Genomic DNA, 16,577 nt, shown 5'->3' on the forward strand with positions numbered 1-16,577 from the left:
GAGAGAGAGAGAGAGAGAGAGAGAGAGAGAGAGAGAGAGAGAGAGAGGGGATTCTTGGTCCACCCTGGGTTTCTCCACCCATAAAATAGACTTACATTTCATGTGTGTTCATGACTGCTGTTATTAGGCCAAGCTCATCAGCTGGAAATGTAGTCCCCTCCCCTAGTGTGAGGTTTAGGGGTCACAGGGTCAGGTGAGCCTGGCTTCATCTTGGTGCCTCCTTTTGAGTGCCCTCAGCATGGAGATCTGAAGTACAAAAACATAGTAAGGAACAGGGAAACTTGTTTTTGTCCAAATAAGCTCAGGAGGTGGCAGAGTCAGGAGTCACACCCAGGCCCTATGACTGAAGGTAGTCACATTGCAATCAGAGTATCTGCTCTCGAGCTACTGCTCCAGCAGAGGGCAGCAACCTGGTATCTGCCGAGTGACTTATCTCTCATGGTTCTGTGTTGTTCATTTCAACAGGGACTACGTGGACCACCTGGGCTACCTGGTCCCTTAGGAACCAAGGTGAGTGCTTGTCTAAGCAAATTGGAGATGGTATGCATGACCACTTAGAGAATATATACATTTTTTGTTGTAAGCATCTCTCGCCATCTCAAACCCTCCCACATTTCTCATACAGGAAATCTTGAGATTGTGAAGTATTATCCACAGCACTGCTTCTTAAACACTGATTAAATTATTAGAGTTACTGTCTTTCACCTGGCCCATCCGAGTCCTAAGTCTTCTCTTGTTACTGGTGAAGTTTTGGTAGCAGATGATCCTTAAATTTTTAGATAATAGGGGTCTAGAAGCCCTGTGGGGTTTGTGTGTGTGTGTGTTGGAATGGGGTCCTGGTCTAGTCAGGAATGGCAATACTATCCTGGTATTGTTCTATCTTTTCCCAAAGCCCTGGCACGCATGGTGAGTCGGGGTTAGGGAGGGAAGAAAATATTGGGAAAATGTCTTGGGCCAACATTGGAAACTGGTTTTTATGTCTACCCGCCAAATTCTAGTGATGTTCATGGCAAGAAAGACCAGAGACTATCATCTAGTTTCGTACCCAAGAGGAAGGAGGAAATGGATGAACACCAGCCAAACTGTCAATTCACCAGTAACTACAGGCTTAAAAAGACAATTTCCCCTTGAGTAAGCAGGGGAATAGTCTAAGCTCTCCCTACACAGAATCCCCCTTCATTTACTCAAGCTTGCACGAATGGCCAGTACCTTATTATTTCAATTGTGGCACATCTACAGGGTCAACTCTAGGACATAATATTGTTGGCGGTACATTCCTTGGCCTCTTTCAGCTCATGGATCAGGGGACGAATGGATGGAAGTGTAAACTCAAAGTAGGCAAGTTTTAGAGAAGGGGATGTGAGGGCTGAGGGAGTTCAGGGAGGCTCTAAACCTGGTTTGGTTGTGCACAGCTTCTTAGAGCCTGAGGTTATCTGTCCTCATTTGAAATTGCATGAAGCAGTAATGTGGGAAAAGGAAAGTGTTATTGTAGGCCTTGGTGAGAGGTTGCAGGGGACACTGAGGCATGGGCTGCCTTAAATTAAACTGTAGCCATACTGTAAGAATTAGGATGCCAACTCAGATACATGGACTTGAGAGGATTTGAGCCAGAGTCACTCGATGATGTTAGGTCGGGGGCTCGGACATTTAACAAGATATGGATATTTGAATTACATAAAGATCTTATTATAAAATCGCTTCTTACCACTTGTGCCTATTTATAAAAATGATTTTCTTAAATTTATAAAAAACAGTTTCCTTAAAAAGTCCTTCTTGCCAGTATTGATACATACCTGTAATCCTAACCTTGAGAGGTAGAGATAGATTTTAGGTTTGATTTAAGATAGGAAGATTTTAAGTTTGAGGCTAGACTGGGTTGTGAGGTTGGATCCAGGACAGCCTAGGCTACAGAGTAAGTGTCTCTTGAACAAAAACAGCTTAAAAACATGAAGAACATATTCTTATGGATCTTCTACACTGTGGTCTTGTCATCCAGCAAGTTGCCTTGAAACTGCTAGCACTTTCTGAAGCACACTACTTCCCATCCCAGATGGTTATTTTAGGCTTCCATATACGTTGCTATGACTTGGAAGTTTATTCCCAGCCTTAGTGTCCAATCACCTGATGGGAGACCATTCCCCCATTTGTTTCTTTTACATGGTAGTTGTATCTTCGGGATCTCAGCCACCTGAATATAGAGTGAATTGAATTTAAAATCCTATATGAAAATCTCATCCAACAAATATCATGGCATAAGGAAGTTTGAGGTTCTTCCATAGATGTTGACAGTAGCCAGACAGAGATCTCAGCTTCATAATTTTCTCCCTATTCAAGCAGGTGTTCTCCATCACTATCCTAAACCTGCAGTAAGTGGGAATTGTAGTATATACTAATTTGCTTGCAGTGTGGTGATTTGATTGCATTACCCATGATCAAAGATTTTCCTAAATGAGAGAATTATCTAAATGGTAGGAGTAAATGTGTGTCAACTGTGTATTTGCTGCATGGGGGAGGGGGAGGAGTCATTGCATAAGGGAGGCTCTCGGTTATTGGTGAGCCTTGTCCAGATTCATTTTCAGTATCCAAGTACTCTTACCCTTCCCTCTGGAGAAGGACGTTCAGGACCCAGAGGACACTGATTACCTTTTAGAAGCAAAAGCATGGTGTCAGATGTGGCAGAAGTAAAGAGCTTGACTTGTCTCATTTTCCACTGTAATTACATAAGACCTTTATCTGACAATGGGAGATACTATACATTCTTGTTATTCTGCAGTTGTATATCGGGATCTTATCAATAAAACCATAAATATATTCTCTTTTTACTTCCAAGTAGAATGTTTTGGGGGGAGGACATGTTACTATATCTATAACAAATAGTTTCCCAGTGTAGGGGTTGCCACTTATACCTTTTCAAAACAACAACAACAACAACAACAACAGCAACAACAACAAAAACCATTGGCATACTGTAGTTTCCACTTTACTGTTGCAACAGGAAGGTGTTAACCTAGGTAGCTTATATCTGATCTATACACATTCTGTTGGAGAAAAGTCCCATGGGAACCAGTGCAAGCATCAGCAAATAGAGAGAGCTAGGCTTCGATTCCTGACCCAGTGTTGCTGAGCAGTTTCAACAGCATGGGGCTCAGGTAAGTCATGCTGCCCCTGGACCATCCTTTCCCCTTGGATAGACACTTATTCCACTGCTAATAATATATGAATGTGTCAGTTACAGAGTGGTTCATCAAGACATTTAGAAAGTAAATTGAGATTCAAGGACATCTTTATTTGGAGAATGGGTTGCTCAGTGGGAGCATAGAGGAAAGGAGTCGAGGGAGAAGTGAAGGAGAGAGATGAAGAGAGGTTTCTATCCCTGTCCCAGGTGTCCAGAGAACACATCTCATGGGATTAAGGGAAGAAGCAATCTATAAGTGTCCATCAGCACATCTCAATGACTCCTGGTTGCTAGTGATTGCAGGCAACTCTTAGTGAGTGACACTTGCTTCCTGCAAAGTGGACATGTTTGAGCTTCATAGGGATTTATTTTGAATTCCGGCTACAAGGTAGATGACTGGAAAGCAAATGGCTTAGCTTTCTGAGACTCTGTTACTTTCCTGTTTGAAGGAGTCAAGAATATTTGACACTGAAAAGGGCTCCTTGAGAGATAAATGATCTTACGTCACTGTCCTAAAGCTGCCATCTCCTTGCAAGACCCCAAACTTCTTCACATACTTCTCCCTGGAATGTGGGTACCAGACACGGTTTCTTCCTGCCTGCTGGCCCTTCTTGCTCTTGAGGACATAGTGCTAGGTTTATTTCTGTGTCCTTTGGGGGCCATTTTCTAAAAGTGTCTGTTCATTAAGCTGGGAAGTGGTTTCTTTAGGGATTTTTTTTAGCATCACAATAGGCTACAGACACAGATAGGGCCAGACCTGGTCACTGCAGAAAATCAATCATGTACTCACTGCTGCTCAGTTGGGTCAGAGAGGGCTTGCTAGCACATTCTTTTCTCTTGGGTATAGGAGAGAGGCTTATTTTGGGGAAGGTACGATTCAGTGCTGACACAATGGCTAATGAAGGACTTCATACTTCTGCATCCAGATGGAGGGCATTAAAGCCAGCCACCAGCATCTGGCCTTAAGACAGACACTTGGTGCAGAGATACATAGATACATATAGCCTATATCAGGTCCAACTCTGAGGTATGTTGTGGTGAGTTTTGTTAAATAGGCAAGTGAATAGGGAGTCCACCTGCATGCTGTTTACAGGGGAGTCAGAGGTGAGTTGAACACATGAGCAGCAAGTGGTCAGTGTGAACTGAATATGTGTGCAAATACCTGACAGACACAGACAAGGAGGGAGGGAGGGAGGGAGGGAGGGAGGGAGGGAGGGAGGGAGGGAAGGTAGGCTAAGCAGCTGCATGGAAAGGCAATGACTAGACAAACCCAGTGGTTGGGTCAATGCTTGGGATCTTAGAGCATGGAAGTTTAAGCAAGCCCTCGGAAGCAGTGCCACATACAGGAAGCAGGAGTAGCTGTCACTTTCCTGTTGCTGTGACAGAATAATATGACAAAAAATAATAAGTCATGGAAGATAGAATAAAAGATAGAAAATAAAATAAGTCATGGAAGATGGAATTTATTTTGACTTGCAGTTCCAGAATAGATCGAGTCCGTTATTCTGGGGAAAACATGGAAATAAGAGTGACTGGAAGCAGACTAATCATATTTTATCCGTACACAGGAAGCAGGAAACAGAGATGAGGGGAAGAAGCAGGGGGACAGAGAGAGGAAACAGGAAGTAGAGACCATCTATCATAGCCACAACCGTATCCCCACCCTAGTGAAATACTTCTCCAGCAATGCTGTACTTCCTAAAGTTTCTATAACCTTCCTAAACTGTGCCACAAACCAGGGATCAAATGTTCAAATATATGAGCCCATGAAGGACATTTCTCATCCAAACCACAACAAAAGGGGCATGCTGTGACCTGTCATTCAAGTGTTAGGGTTACGGATGTGCATGGAGCATGGTCTTGAGGGAACTGGAAGCTGGCTATAGTAGGGAAGTCTGCATTAATCACTTGAAAGCAAAACCATGATTCAGAGGGAATGGATTTATTTAACTTTGTATGTGCCCATCTAATGTTTCTTTCTGCTAACTCTTGTGATAAAATGGTAACATTATAAGTGCAATACTCGGTGTGTCTCTCAACTTTACAGTCACTTTCCTTCTTAATGGTTACATATTAGTTGCCAGGGAATCTTGGGAAGAATTTTACTATTTTATTAATGAAGATCCTAAGGTGTAGAAGTCTTCCCAAGGTTACAGGAGATACATGGCACTATCCTGGGGCAAGACCATGAGTCACTCAATTATGTCTGAGATATTTCTACCTGACCCTCTTCACTCTTGTAAAGAACTGGTGGCAGATGTGTCATGTGTCAGGTTCATACTCGCTCCTGTATTTATCTTTTCAACCCTTTCCTATACTCTCAATTAGATTTTCTAGATCCAAAGTGTGTTTTGCTTCCCAGGCCTAGTCATACTACATACCACACTACCCTAAAGAAGCAGAATGCACTAAGTAGGAATTTGAAGAGAAATTAGGAAAGATCTAGTAGTCTAGTATAGGGTGGGACAATGGATGATCCGTTTCTCACTCATCATCAGTGGCTGATGGCATAGCCACATCAGGCTTGGAAAGTCAAGGAAGAGAAATGACAGCGATTAAGGGATCTTAGTGAGGATTTGGGTTCAGTTGTCTATGTTTCTGTAAGGGCTTTGTAAGCTTCATTGTGCCCATCTTCAAGACTGATCATCTACTACAGAATTTAGCACTAAGTACTGACAGTAAGCAGGCATTGTAACTGAATTTCAGGTCAGCAGCATTGGAGCCTAGGCCTCAGCTTACATGGGACAGACAGTGAGTGTTAGCTGAATGAGGGTGACTTTTCTTCTTTGTTTTTAAATGATGTCTTTTACTTATTATTTGAAATTTTCATATATATATATATAATTTATCTTGATCATATCTGTTTCTCCACTTGATCTTCTTAACTCTCCCCAATACATCTCCCTCCCAACTTCATGCCCTCCTTTGTTTGTTTGTTTGTTTTTAAAATAATCCACTGAGTGCAACTATGGCTTCCTGTATGCTTGTGGAAGTGGAGCTATTCACTGGGGATGGGCAGCTTGTCAACCTTGGTCAGAGAAGCTTCTTTATACTGTGGACAGTTGTTAATGCAGACACTTATAACTATTCCAAGTTCAAAGATGAATGCGAGTATCAGCTGTAAAGAGACATCTATACAGTCTTCCCCCACATGAGGCTCAGGGCACACAGCAGAAGAGTGGGAGGAAAGACCGTAGGGCTTGGCAGACACGATAAAAGTGCTGTGAAGTGATGTTTGGAAATGACATAGCTGGTGTACACACAAACTCACAGAAGCAAGGATTACGTGCTCAAGGATCAGCTTTAATTTCTTAAAGGCCCCAAATGCAAGAGTTTTCAGTGGACATTGTGGCCAAAAACATAGTCTATTTATTAACAATATTTTAAATGCTTAAAAACATAAATGTTAATAAATCAATGTTTGCTAGAGTCAGCTTTCTGAACATAATCTCTTTAGCTCTTCGTGACCAGCTTCTCAGCTTCTGGGTTGTTACTGTGTTTGAAACAAATTGATTCATTCCAGGGATATTAAGTGGCCTGAGGAAGGACACCTGCCACTGCATTGTCAGGCTGGAGATATAAGCAGACAATCCCTTGTGTAACATGTTGATATACATTCTGAATTTTGGTTGTAAGAAACAGTCCTAGGGAAACTGCATCTCCTGATGTGTTTGTGGGATCAGGGGAGGCATAGCAAACAAACTCATTGGCAGTTAGGCACCTGAAATCTGAATGTTTGTGTAAAATGGGGTGATCTGAGACTGGAAAAGCTAGTGCCAGCAGCAGTCGGGCTTGTTGCCCATTTGGAATCAGCCTAGGAATCAAAGACTCCTCTTCCTCTCAGACAGAGGGAATTAAAATACCAGAAACTAGAATACTGACTTCCTCATGTGGGAAATGGCAAAGCCTTTTCCTCTCCTCTTTCTTCATCGTATCCAGAGAATCACATGGCAAGAACAGCAGCAAATGTAGCAGCTAGCTTATAGGGACTGAGTGTCAGGGTGGCACACATGTTATCGTCATGCTTAACACATTTAACCAGTGTACCACCATGCTGGCTCAGCTGTTCATGTATGCCACTCTGATAGGTAAACAAACATGCTCAGGGAACTTGTCATGGTTTTAAGTGCTGAAGCCGTAATTTAAAGTTGAGCCTCCAACATCCAAATCTATACTTTGTGATACTTGAAGTAATGGTCTAACTTGAGTTACCTTTAAGACCACGTCTGCCACACCCAGAAGTGCTAACCACCATGGGAAAGCCTTAAAACATCAACATCAGTGTTTATTTACTGATGATGTGGCATCTGAGTTGAAATGTGTGTGCATGTATGACTGGGATGGAGGTATGGCAAACGCAGTAGATATGTGCTCTCTCCAACATGGGGAGTAGTCTTAGTTTCCTAATCACAGTTGGGGTCATGCTCTAGTTGGAGAAGGTTTGTGATCACAGTCATGGGGCCTCTGGTCCATGTAGTGCTGGACCAGGGGAGAGGAAGAGCTCCTGTTGTGCATATTGTAATGGAGGATGAAGTCAGGTGATTGGTGAGGAGCTGATGGAGCAACAGTGAGGATTCTCTGAGATGCATAAGTCTTTTGATACATTGTGCCTGATCTTGCCAGCACTGACCTGTTAATCCTGTCTTTCTGTCTTCCTAGGGTGACCGAGGAACACCTGGGATCCCTGGCTCTCCTGGTAGTCGTGGCGACCCAGGCATTGGAGTTGCTGGTCCACCCGTGAGTCTTTATTCAGCTAACAACATTGTTCTCAGGTCACACTGCAAATCCCTGCTAGCTCCCTCAGGAGTCTACAGTATAAGTCCCTGCAGAGAAAATCCTGTTTTCAGCTGAGATGGCAGTGAGCTGTCCTTGGGTCCATTGAATGAACGTCTGTATGTCTGTGGCTGGTAAAAAATTTGTTGTACCTCTAATGAGAAGAAGAACAACAGAACTTTTGGTCTGATACATGGTTCTGATTCAAAACAATTGCAACAAATCTCGCTAATTTTGTATTTGTTCTTTCATAATTCAATTGTATATGGATATATGTACTTGGGTCATAATCCTCACTATTGTCTTCTTCATTTCTTGCTTTCTTCTACAGAATCCCTTCTTCCTAGCATGTTGTCCTCTTGTTTCCATGTCTCTTGCTTGTTGCCAACTGAATTTAATTAGGGTTCCCTGTGTGAACACAGTTGTGGGCTTATTTACTTGAGCAAGGGCACTCACTGTACAAGTGACTATCATTTGGGAGTTCGACTTCTTTCCTAGCAAGGGTCTATAGCTTCTCAGGGCTGGGTGGAATCTTATTCCTCCTGCCCTTTTTCCATGTTGCTGTGCCCATGTGTCCAGCATTGTTGCAGATAGTGACTGCTGGTATGATGTCACACAATGTTTGTAAAGGGAATAAAAAGAGCTGTGGACCAAACTTTGAGTAGCAAACTCATAGCCAATAATATTAGGCTGGGGGAAGGAGTGTGATCTGTGGAAACATTATAGTTTTGTGTGTTTCTGGACAAAAATAAGTTAATTACCCTGATTCTTCTAATTGGTAAATGTGAGAACTTAAATGGGGTCATGGTTGTAAAACAGCATCCAGAAACCATCCTCACAGTGTGGGTTTTAAGGAGTGGTTTACGTCATCTTGTTGGGACAGACTTGTAAGACCCATGGAACTTGTACTGTCTCTGAGTTATATAGGTTCTTCCAGGCCATAATCCCAATGAAGGCTCACTCTTTGTCCTCAGCCAGCCATCCTCTGTAGAAGACACACTTTGTCCAAAACCAGGACACATGACATTAAAATTTAGAATTCTTTTCAGTGATGAACTACATTTCTTTTCTTGAGAATAGAATCATGTTTTGTGTCTTCTTGCCATCACAGAAGCATGTCTTTTCTTCTCCCTGTCAGTGAGTGATAGCTTTCAGAATTTAAGGACAGTTTTCAATCTGAGCTTTTCTCTTCTCCCATCTGCTCTCTTTTATGCTAAAGGCAGAATATTGATTCAGCTTCAACTGAATATTTTTTTCTTGTCAGCCAGCCATGTCTTACTATTACTTGAGAGAAGCTCAAATACTCAGCTAAGCCTTGGAATAGCTCATGTACCCACGTATAATAATTATTTTAAGCCATGTACCCAACTTCACCCCTGCTAAACACAACCTGGCTAGAAACCAGAACAGCACATGAGACAGTCTCTGCTTTTTCTGCACTCAAGAAATGCAGAACACAATCTAAATCATCTTAAGTAATGTCATAATTTTTATTATTTAATTTTATTGAGAATATCAGAGATAGAGTTCTATATTCACATCATTCCTCCTCCAACTCCTCCTGTGTCAATCTCTCACTCCTTACCATATTCATGACCTGTTGTCTTTATTATTGTTATGTTGCGTGTGTGTGTTTGTATGTGTGTATATGTGTGTGTGTGTGCACACGTGCACACATGTACTCATGTGTGTGTGCACTCTCACGTGCGTGCATGTGTGTTTGTAAATATAGCCTACTGAAATCATCTACTGTTGCTTGTGTGTTTGTGTGTTCAGGGCTGGCTACTTGTTATTAGATAGCTATTAATAACATATATCTATTTAGGGGCGGAGTTTTATAAGATTCCTACTATTCACAATATTGTTGAGATTTTCTGACTGCAACTTGGTTACATATACAGAAGACATCCAATTCCAGTAGACAGCTTGATCTTTAGTCTTATAATCTTAACTCCCCCATTGTCTACAGCATGCTCTGATCCTTCGATGTAAGGAGTATGTTGCAGGTGTGTCACGTGAGGTGGGACATCCCGTGGTCAGATCTTCTCTGCTTTTTAACCAGTTGTGGATTCCTAGAATGTTTTTTGACTGCTACAAAAGAAGTTTCTCTAATGGGGGTTGAGAGCTACACTCATCTGTGGGTATAAGAATAAGTATTTACATGTAGTTAGAAGTTATATTGGCTCAGGATATTGGCAGTAGTGGGTTCTCCTTTGGAGTCCTTGGCCTTACTATTGTGGATAGTATTACATGCTTATTCATAATACCAACCATAAACTCTCTCTCTTTGAGCAGTTGAGCAGTCCTTACATCCAATTAGACAGCTTTTGTTTATGTCTAAAATATAAGTGGCGCTGTGGTACCTTTGGGGATATCTCAGTGTTGGGTCATTATTGTGACTCATAGGCCACGTAATACAATCCTTCATATATACTCCCAAAAAATAAAGAAATCTAATTTATTGTCTATAGTATCATATAAAGTAAAAGCTCCCTTTGCTTTTCTCTGTGGTTTTCACAATCTGTGTCAGTTTAGGCCTCTCTTCTCACACATGGTTCTCTGTTCCTCAACTCCCCAACAGGCCTGGGTGCCTCTGCACTGGAAAAGTCCTCCTCCATCCTACTGGCAATGAGGATTCCTTCAGGGTAGCAGAATCACAGGGCTCTCTGGGTCTTCCTGGTTTCCACAGCTACTGTCATAGGAGCAAATGAGTTCCCTTGGGTTGGTCTCATCTGATTTGTTTGCTTCAAAAGAAAATTTCAACTAGAATTTCTCGAGCTCAAAGCTCTGTATTACAGCCACTATATTTTTTGGGGGAGGGGGAGACTTTTTTATTTTAGTATCTAGTAACTAGAAAGAACAAAAGATAAAGAAACAGTAACCCAGACATCTTGTTTCTGAAGTCCTCCTCTCAGAAGGACTCCAAGACTCCTTTCCCTGGAGTTAGGAGTTTGATTCCTGATAGAGTTGATCCTTGGAGAAGAAAATGCCATGCTGATCGCCTTCTGTATGGTGGTCCCTTTGTGTCCTGCCCACTCCTCAAGGATATACCACATCAGGCTCATCATTACACAGCCAGGCAGGAGAGGTGGTACAATTCACCCCAAATCTAGCTAGCTAAAATCACCATGAAGTATCTTCCTGTCTAACTAATTCCACAGAAAAGTAATTTGCTGGTGGCAGCCAAGAGGCTGTAAATCAACTCTTTAGTGCATGTCTGCCACTTCGGCTTATTAAAAGCTTCCTGGTGGATGAAACCATATTGCATTACCATAAATCTCACTGGGTAGCAGCCTAGGCTGGTGATGGCCTGAGAAGCTGCATGAGAGGATCAAGGACTTGCTGCTAGCTGGTGTGGTAAGAAGAGGTAAGGAAGTGATGTGTCAAGTTACTGGGGACCATAGATCTTTGCTGAGCACTCCAGTGTCTCTGTTCCATGCTAGGGAGCAAAGGATCACATTCAATATTGTGCTCCTAGGCAAGGTAGGTTATCCTTCAACGTTAAGGTGGTTATCTCAACCATGAGTTTGATAGATGGTCTTTGAAATTCACTCTTAGAAGTTGACAAAGCGAGCTTTAGACAGAAAGAAAGCCCATGTACAGTCTGTTATCAAGCAGATGTGTATTGTAGGCAGCTGAGTCCTGCTGTTCTGACTCCTGGGTAACAACATGGTACACTTTCAGATTTTCTGCAAAAAGAACAAGGGATCTAGAGTGTTGATGTACCAATACCGTAGATAGAAATCTGCTCTCAGGAACTGGGCTTTGGGCTTGAGCCCCACATATCCCTCTGGTTAAAGAAGGCCTGGGACAGGAACATGGGAGAGCTCATGTTGTAAGCTTCCCTCTGCCTCCTTCCTCTTGAGCTCGTGCTTCACAGTTTTATCATTCGTAGGCTTTGCTTCCTCTTGGAAGAGAGCCAGGAGCTTGTCTGCTGACCCTTGCTCCATGAGCAGACAGGAGGCAGTATGGTGATACAGCGGCTTGGGGTTTTAACTTCCTGATTCTAGACCTCTTTTCATCTTCAAGTTGTCTCTGGTCTCCTTTTGGTAAGATTTAAAAGCTAAAGCATGAGCTCATTCAGACTTCAGGGAGATCAGAGTTTATGGGCTTGGTACTAGGAGCTCTGTAAGGACAAGGCTCTCTCTGACAACCACTTAACCACAGGCCATTTCCTAATCTGACCATCAATTTCCATATGGACCAAGTGCCTGAAATTTCAGCAGCACCATTGGGGGAACTGGGAGAATGGAGCCTGACGCTATTGGTGGTGATGCCCAGCACCCTACCTTTGCTTCTGTGATGTCATCAAACATCTTCAGGACTTCTCAGCTGTCAATGTCTGAAGTGTCTGGAAGTTAGCTGTGGGGATGCCTTGATGAGTCAAGATGAGCCTTAGTGTGCACATGCACCAGTGCATCCTTACAGCCCTCCAATGGCTTTATAGCTCAAAAGAGTTGCTGGAAGCTCAAAGCCAAATGATTTCAGGTGAAGAAGCATTCCTGTAGTTTCTATGGAAGAATGTAAAAATCATAGAATTGGCAGCCACTGAAGTATGGGAATCAGAGTAATGTCATCCAGCATCACCTGTCTCTAACAGACAGTCTGAGAAGCTTCAGGTTCTCCTTCTTCATTGTTAGTTAATTCTCCCAACATCCTTGAGACCTCACTGCTTGCTGGTGAGGAAGCAGACATGAAAATGTGAAGCCACTCACCTCAAGCCATGTAGAGGACATAGGAAGCTGGCCTTGAACTCTCTGTACTAAGAACAGATGCCTCAGTGGCTTGTCTAGCAGGAGGACAGAAGGGATGTGTCCACTTCACAGACCCAGTATTCAGTGCTTCTTGTGTCTTTTACGACCATTATTGTTCCCAATCTTTACTCTGGATGGCAGCACTGTGGTGAGCCTCTGATTTGGGGTGACTGAGGCACCTGGTTGTTTCATGACATGCTGGAGACCTAAGCTCTCCTGGCTAAGGAGAGCTAAGTTCTAGTTTTACACAGCCAGAGTCATCATAAGAAAGAACTCTTGGTTCTGGGTAGAGAAAGGCCTTGGCTGCTGCTACTGTAGTCATTGCTTCTTCAATAGCCCATGTTCTTGCCAAGCACCTACCTGGTACTTCTGTGTTTCAACATGCAGCTTGCTCTGGCTTTTATCTCCTTTTGCACCTGAGTGTCAACTTACATCTTTTATTTCTTGACCTCTGGGTCACTATTCTCTTCCCTGTATTCTTTCCAGAGTGTAGACTTAAGCTGTTTTTCTGAATCATAGTGAAACAGTTCTTATCTATTTGGAAACATTGAGTCCTTCCAGGCCAGACCTCAGTTTCAATTGATTCCCCTTGTCTCTAGTTCTCTTCTATGCAGAAAGTCTGGCACTCTTTATTTGCCTGGTGCTTCCTCTGCATAAGGATATTTCAGCCAATGAAGGACGACATGTATAACAAAGTCCCAAAGACTGTTTTGTTCAGTGATGCAATCACCATCTTAGTTTCTGAAAAGACACTTTATGATGTATGTACAATGACAAAATTGCCTAACAATGCATTTGTCAGAACATATCTTACTTGAGTACATGCCACAGACATAGAGATATATATCATACAGGCACACATGCACAAATAAGAAGACACATGGGAATGCATACACTCATTTCTACACTGGTGGTTACTGACAGATGCAGGTAATGGAAACTGATGAGACAGAGAGTCCCAAGGGTCTCCATGTGGTATACAGCTTCTATTTTTCTCTGCTCTTGTGTTGTACTCTGGTCCCATCATCAAAAATTTGGTCATGTCTCTTGCTTTTGCTATAGGCATATAAAGTAAGTAAGTAAATTGTGATTTTCCAGAAATTTTGTTTCTGTGTGCCTATGATGTCTTACATGCTAGGGAGAGAGAACAGTGTCTCCTGGAACTAATATATGATAGTCCTTGTATGAGGCAAGCCACTCCCATGACACATGATGAAGACTAAGATCAGGGTTAAGAGATACCAGAGCCACTGAAATGTGCCTAAGAAAAGATGGGGATGCTACTCAGAGGGAGACAGACGAGAAAGTATAAGAGCAAGACATTTCACAAAAAAGAGAAACAGGATGTCTTTGTGGAAGAGATGCCAGACCAAAAAAAGAAAAAAGAATGACAGGCTTTTCACAGAAGAGAACTAATACCCCTCCCCATTCTCTCTATCATCCCATCTCTCTTATGATACAGAATGATACATTTACCAACAGTAGGAAGAATAGCGCAATGAATCTCCCTCACCCCATGTGGCCATATGGCTACTATGCTGGCTCCTTTTTATGTCAACTTGACCCAAACTAGAGTTATTTTGGAAGAGAGAACCTCGGTTGAGAAAATGCCATTTCCCCACCAGATTGGCCCATGGGCAAGCCTGTGGTAACAATTTTCTTTCTTGATGATTGATATGGGAGGGTTACGCTCACTGTGAGCGGTGCCACCCTTAGGTTGGTGGTCCTGGGTGTCCTAAGGGTGCTCTAAGACAGAAGGCTGAGCAAGCCATGAGGAGTAAGCCAATAAGCAGCAAGCTTCTTTTGGTCATGGTGTTTCATTACAGCAACCAACACAAACACTAAAACAGTCACCCACTAAGATCTCTTAAGTTAGTGGTGCCTATGTTTTCATCATCTTTTGATCCTCTTATTTTGAATCATTCTCAGGAATACATAAACTTATCTCTACATAGTTTTAGACTATATGAAAGATAAGAATATTCAAAGTGTTAGTACAACTTCATCATCACACGCAGAAGACACAATGTCAAATATACTGCTGTCACTCACCTTTTAATTGTTAAACCAGTGCCCTGTTCAGCAAATTTCTCTATTCTTTGAATCAAGAGCCAAGTGAACAAATTGCTCAGTTAAAAAAAAAATCTTTGACTAATTTCTAATTTGTAGATTTCTCATTTCATTTTTTTTTTTTGCTACTTGTTTATAGAGGAAGTTGGGCTTATTGTTTGTTCCATAGGGTTGTTTTAGGTTTGCTAACAGGATTCACTAATTCAGTAGTTTAACCAGCGCTGTCACCCTTATAGGCCTCATTAGTTAGTTTCCAAGTCCAGAGGCTTGATCAGACTTCAGGTTTGATGTTTTTGGCAAGACTTCACAAATGGCCCTTTGCATGTCAGGAAGCACACAGGATGTCTGGTGGGTCTCTTTCTGTGATGTTCACACCTGTTTGATGTCTAAAGCTCCATCAATTAACACATCAAGGGCTGCAAATTGGTGCTGTGATAGTTCTGTCAGTAGATTCTTCTGTCTTTACTGGTTGAACTGTTTCTCTATAGAGAGCTCCCTCCTCTACAACCCATCTTACCCTGCTTATGTACCTGGTATGAAGGGAAATTCTTGTGTCTTCCCCAGGGAATACTTTCACTTAATGTCTTTCAGAGATGACCCATTAGACTTCTGTTGGGATGCTTTTAAAGAATGCTCGAACACAAGGATTTAAATTTGTTTGGTGTTTTAACATATCTTTTTGTTGCTCAAATTGTTTTAGCTTACTTGTATAGGAGCCTATGCAAATTGAACCTGAGTCCTTTGATACAGACTTAGCAGCCTTTGGTAACTCCCTTACTTGCCTATGACTTAGACGTCTAGGTTTGTAATTATATATATATATATATATATATATATATATATATATATATATATATATATATATTTTATAGATGTATATAATGTATAATATATATAGATCTCTGACTATATCATCACTAAGCAGTAATAACTTTTTCTTGGTAGAAAATGGTACCAGAGGATGAATCAGGGTGTTAACTAAAATGACTTTGGACCTGTATATCAGATTATGTGTTAGTTACGTCTCTAAACACTGTGACGGGGTACCCAACAAAGGCAATGCAAAGAATGATTTGTTTTTCTAAGCTCACAGTGTGGGAAATATAGTTCATTATGGCTATTCATGCATATCTATGGGATTAACTCACAGTTGAAGCAGCAAGAGGCAGAAACATCTAGTTAATGTCATGTCAACAGTGTAGAAGTGTAGTTTAGGCTGGAGTCAAGCCCAGGTACAACTCTCAGGACTCTTACAGCATCTACCCACTTCTGTCACCTCCATAGTGTTCTATAACTTTTCCAATGGCATCATCATCTGGGGAACAGGTGTTGAGGAAAGTGCATTCCTGGACCATTATAAAGCCTTATGAGGAGATACATAGGCTTCAGAACTAGGAAGGAAATCACCATGCAATCCTCTTCCACGACACACTTAAATATTTTTATTGATTTTTTTTAAATAAAGCACATGTATACAATATATTTTGATCATATTCATCCTCTACTTTTCCCTCTAACTCCTCCCAGATCTGTCTCACAGCCCATCTCAAATCTATATCCCTTCTTAAAAATTATTAGTATTTTTCATAATCCACTGAGTCTAGCTGTTGTGCTGCCAATATACTCAAGTATGGAGCTCTCCACTAGAGTGAGATTAAACTCCCAGGAGCCACACCCATGAAGAATAGTCACTCTTCCTCTCTCAGAAACCACCAACTGCCCACAGTTTCTCAGTTGGTGGAGCACATGGCTTTCTATTCCCTCCATGCGGGAGTGCTCACTGGCTTGATCTTATGCAGAGAAGT

At 41.9% G+C, this 16,577-nt stretch overlaps 1 protein-coding gene across 1 annotated transcript in view; it reads left to right on the forward strand.

Annotated features, from left to right (window-relative positions):
* The window catches only part of Col22a1 (collagen type XXII alpha 1 chain), a 236,740-nt gene that overhangs the window by 145,535 nt on the left and 74,628 nt on the right, over positions 1–16,577 (forward strand). The window contains exons 39-40 of the mRNA XM_028773262.1: positions 466–510; positions 7,835–7,912. Coding sequence (XP_028629095.1) covers positions 466–510; positions 7,835–7,912 — 123 coding nt within the window. The remainder of the gene's footprint in view (positions 1–465; positions 511–7,834; positions 7,913–16,577) is intronic.

Source organism: Grammomys surdaster, unplaced genomic scaffold (genome assembly GCF_004785775.1).
Source record: "Grammomys surdaster isolate TR1022 unplaced genomic scaffold, NIH_TR_1.0 224, whole genome shotgun sequence".
Classification (NCBI taxonomy): domain Eukaryota; kingdom Metazoa; phylum Chordata; class Mammalia; order Rodentia; family Muridae; genus Grammomys; species Grammomys surdaster.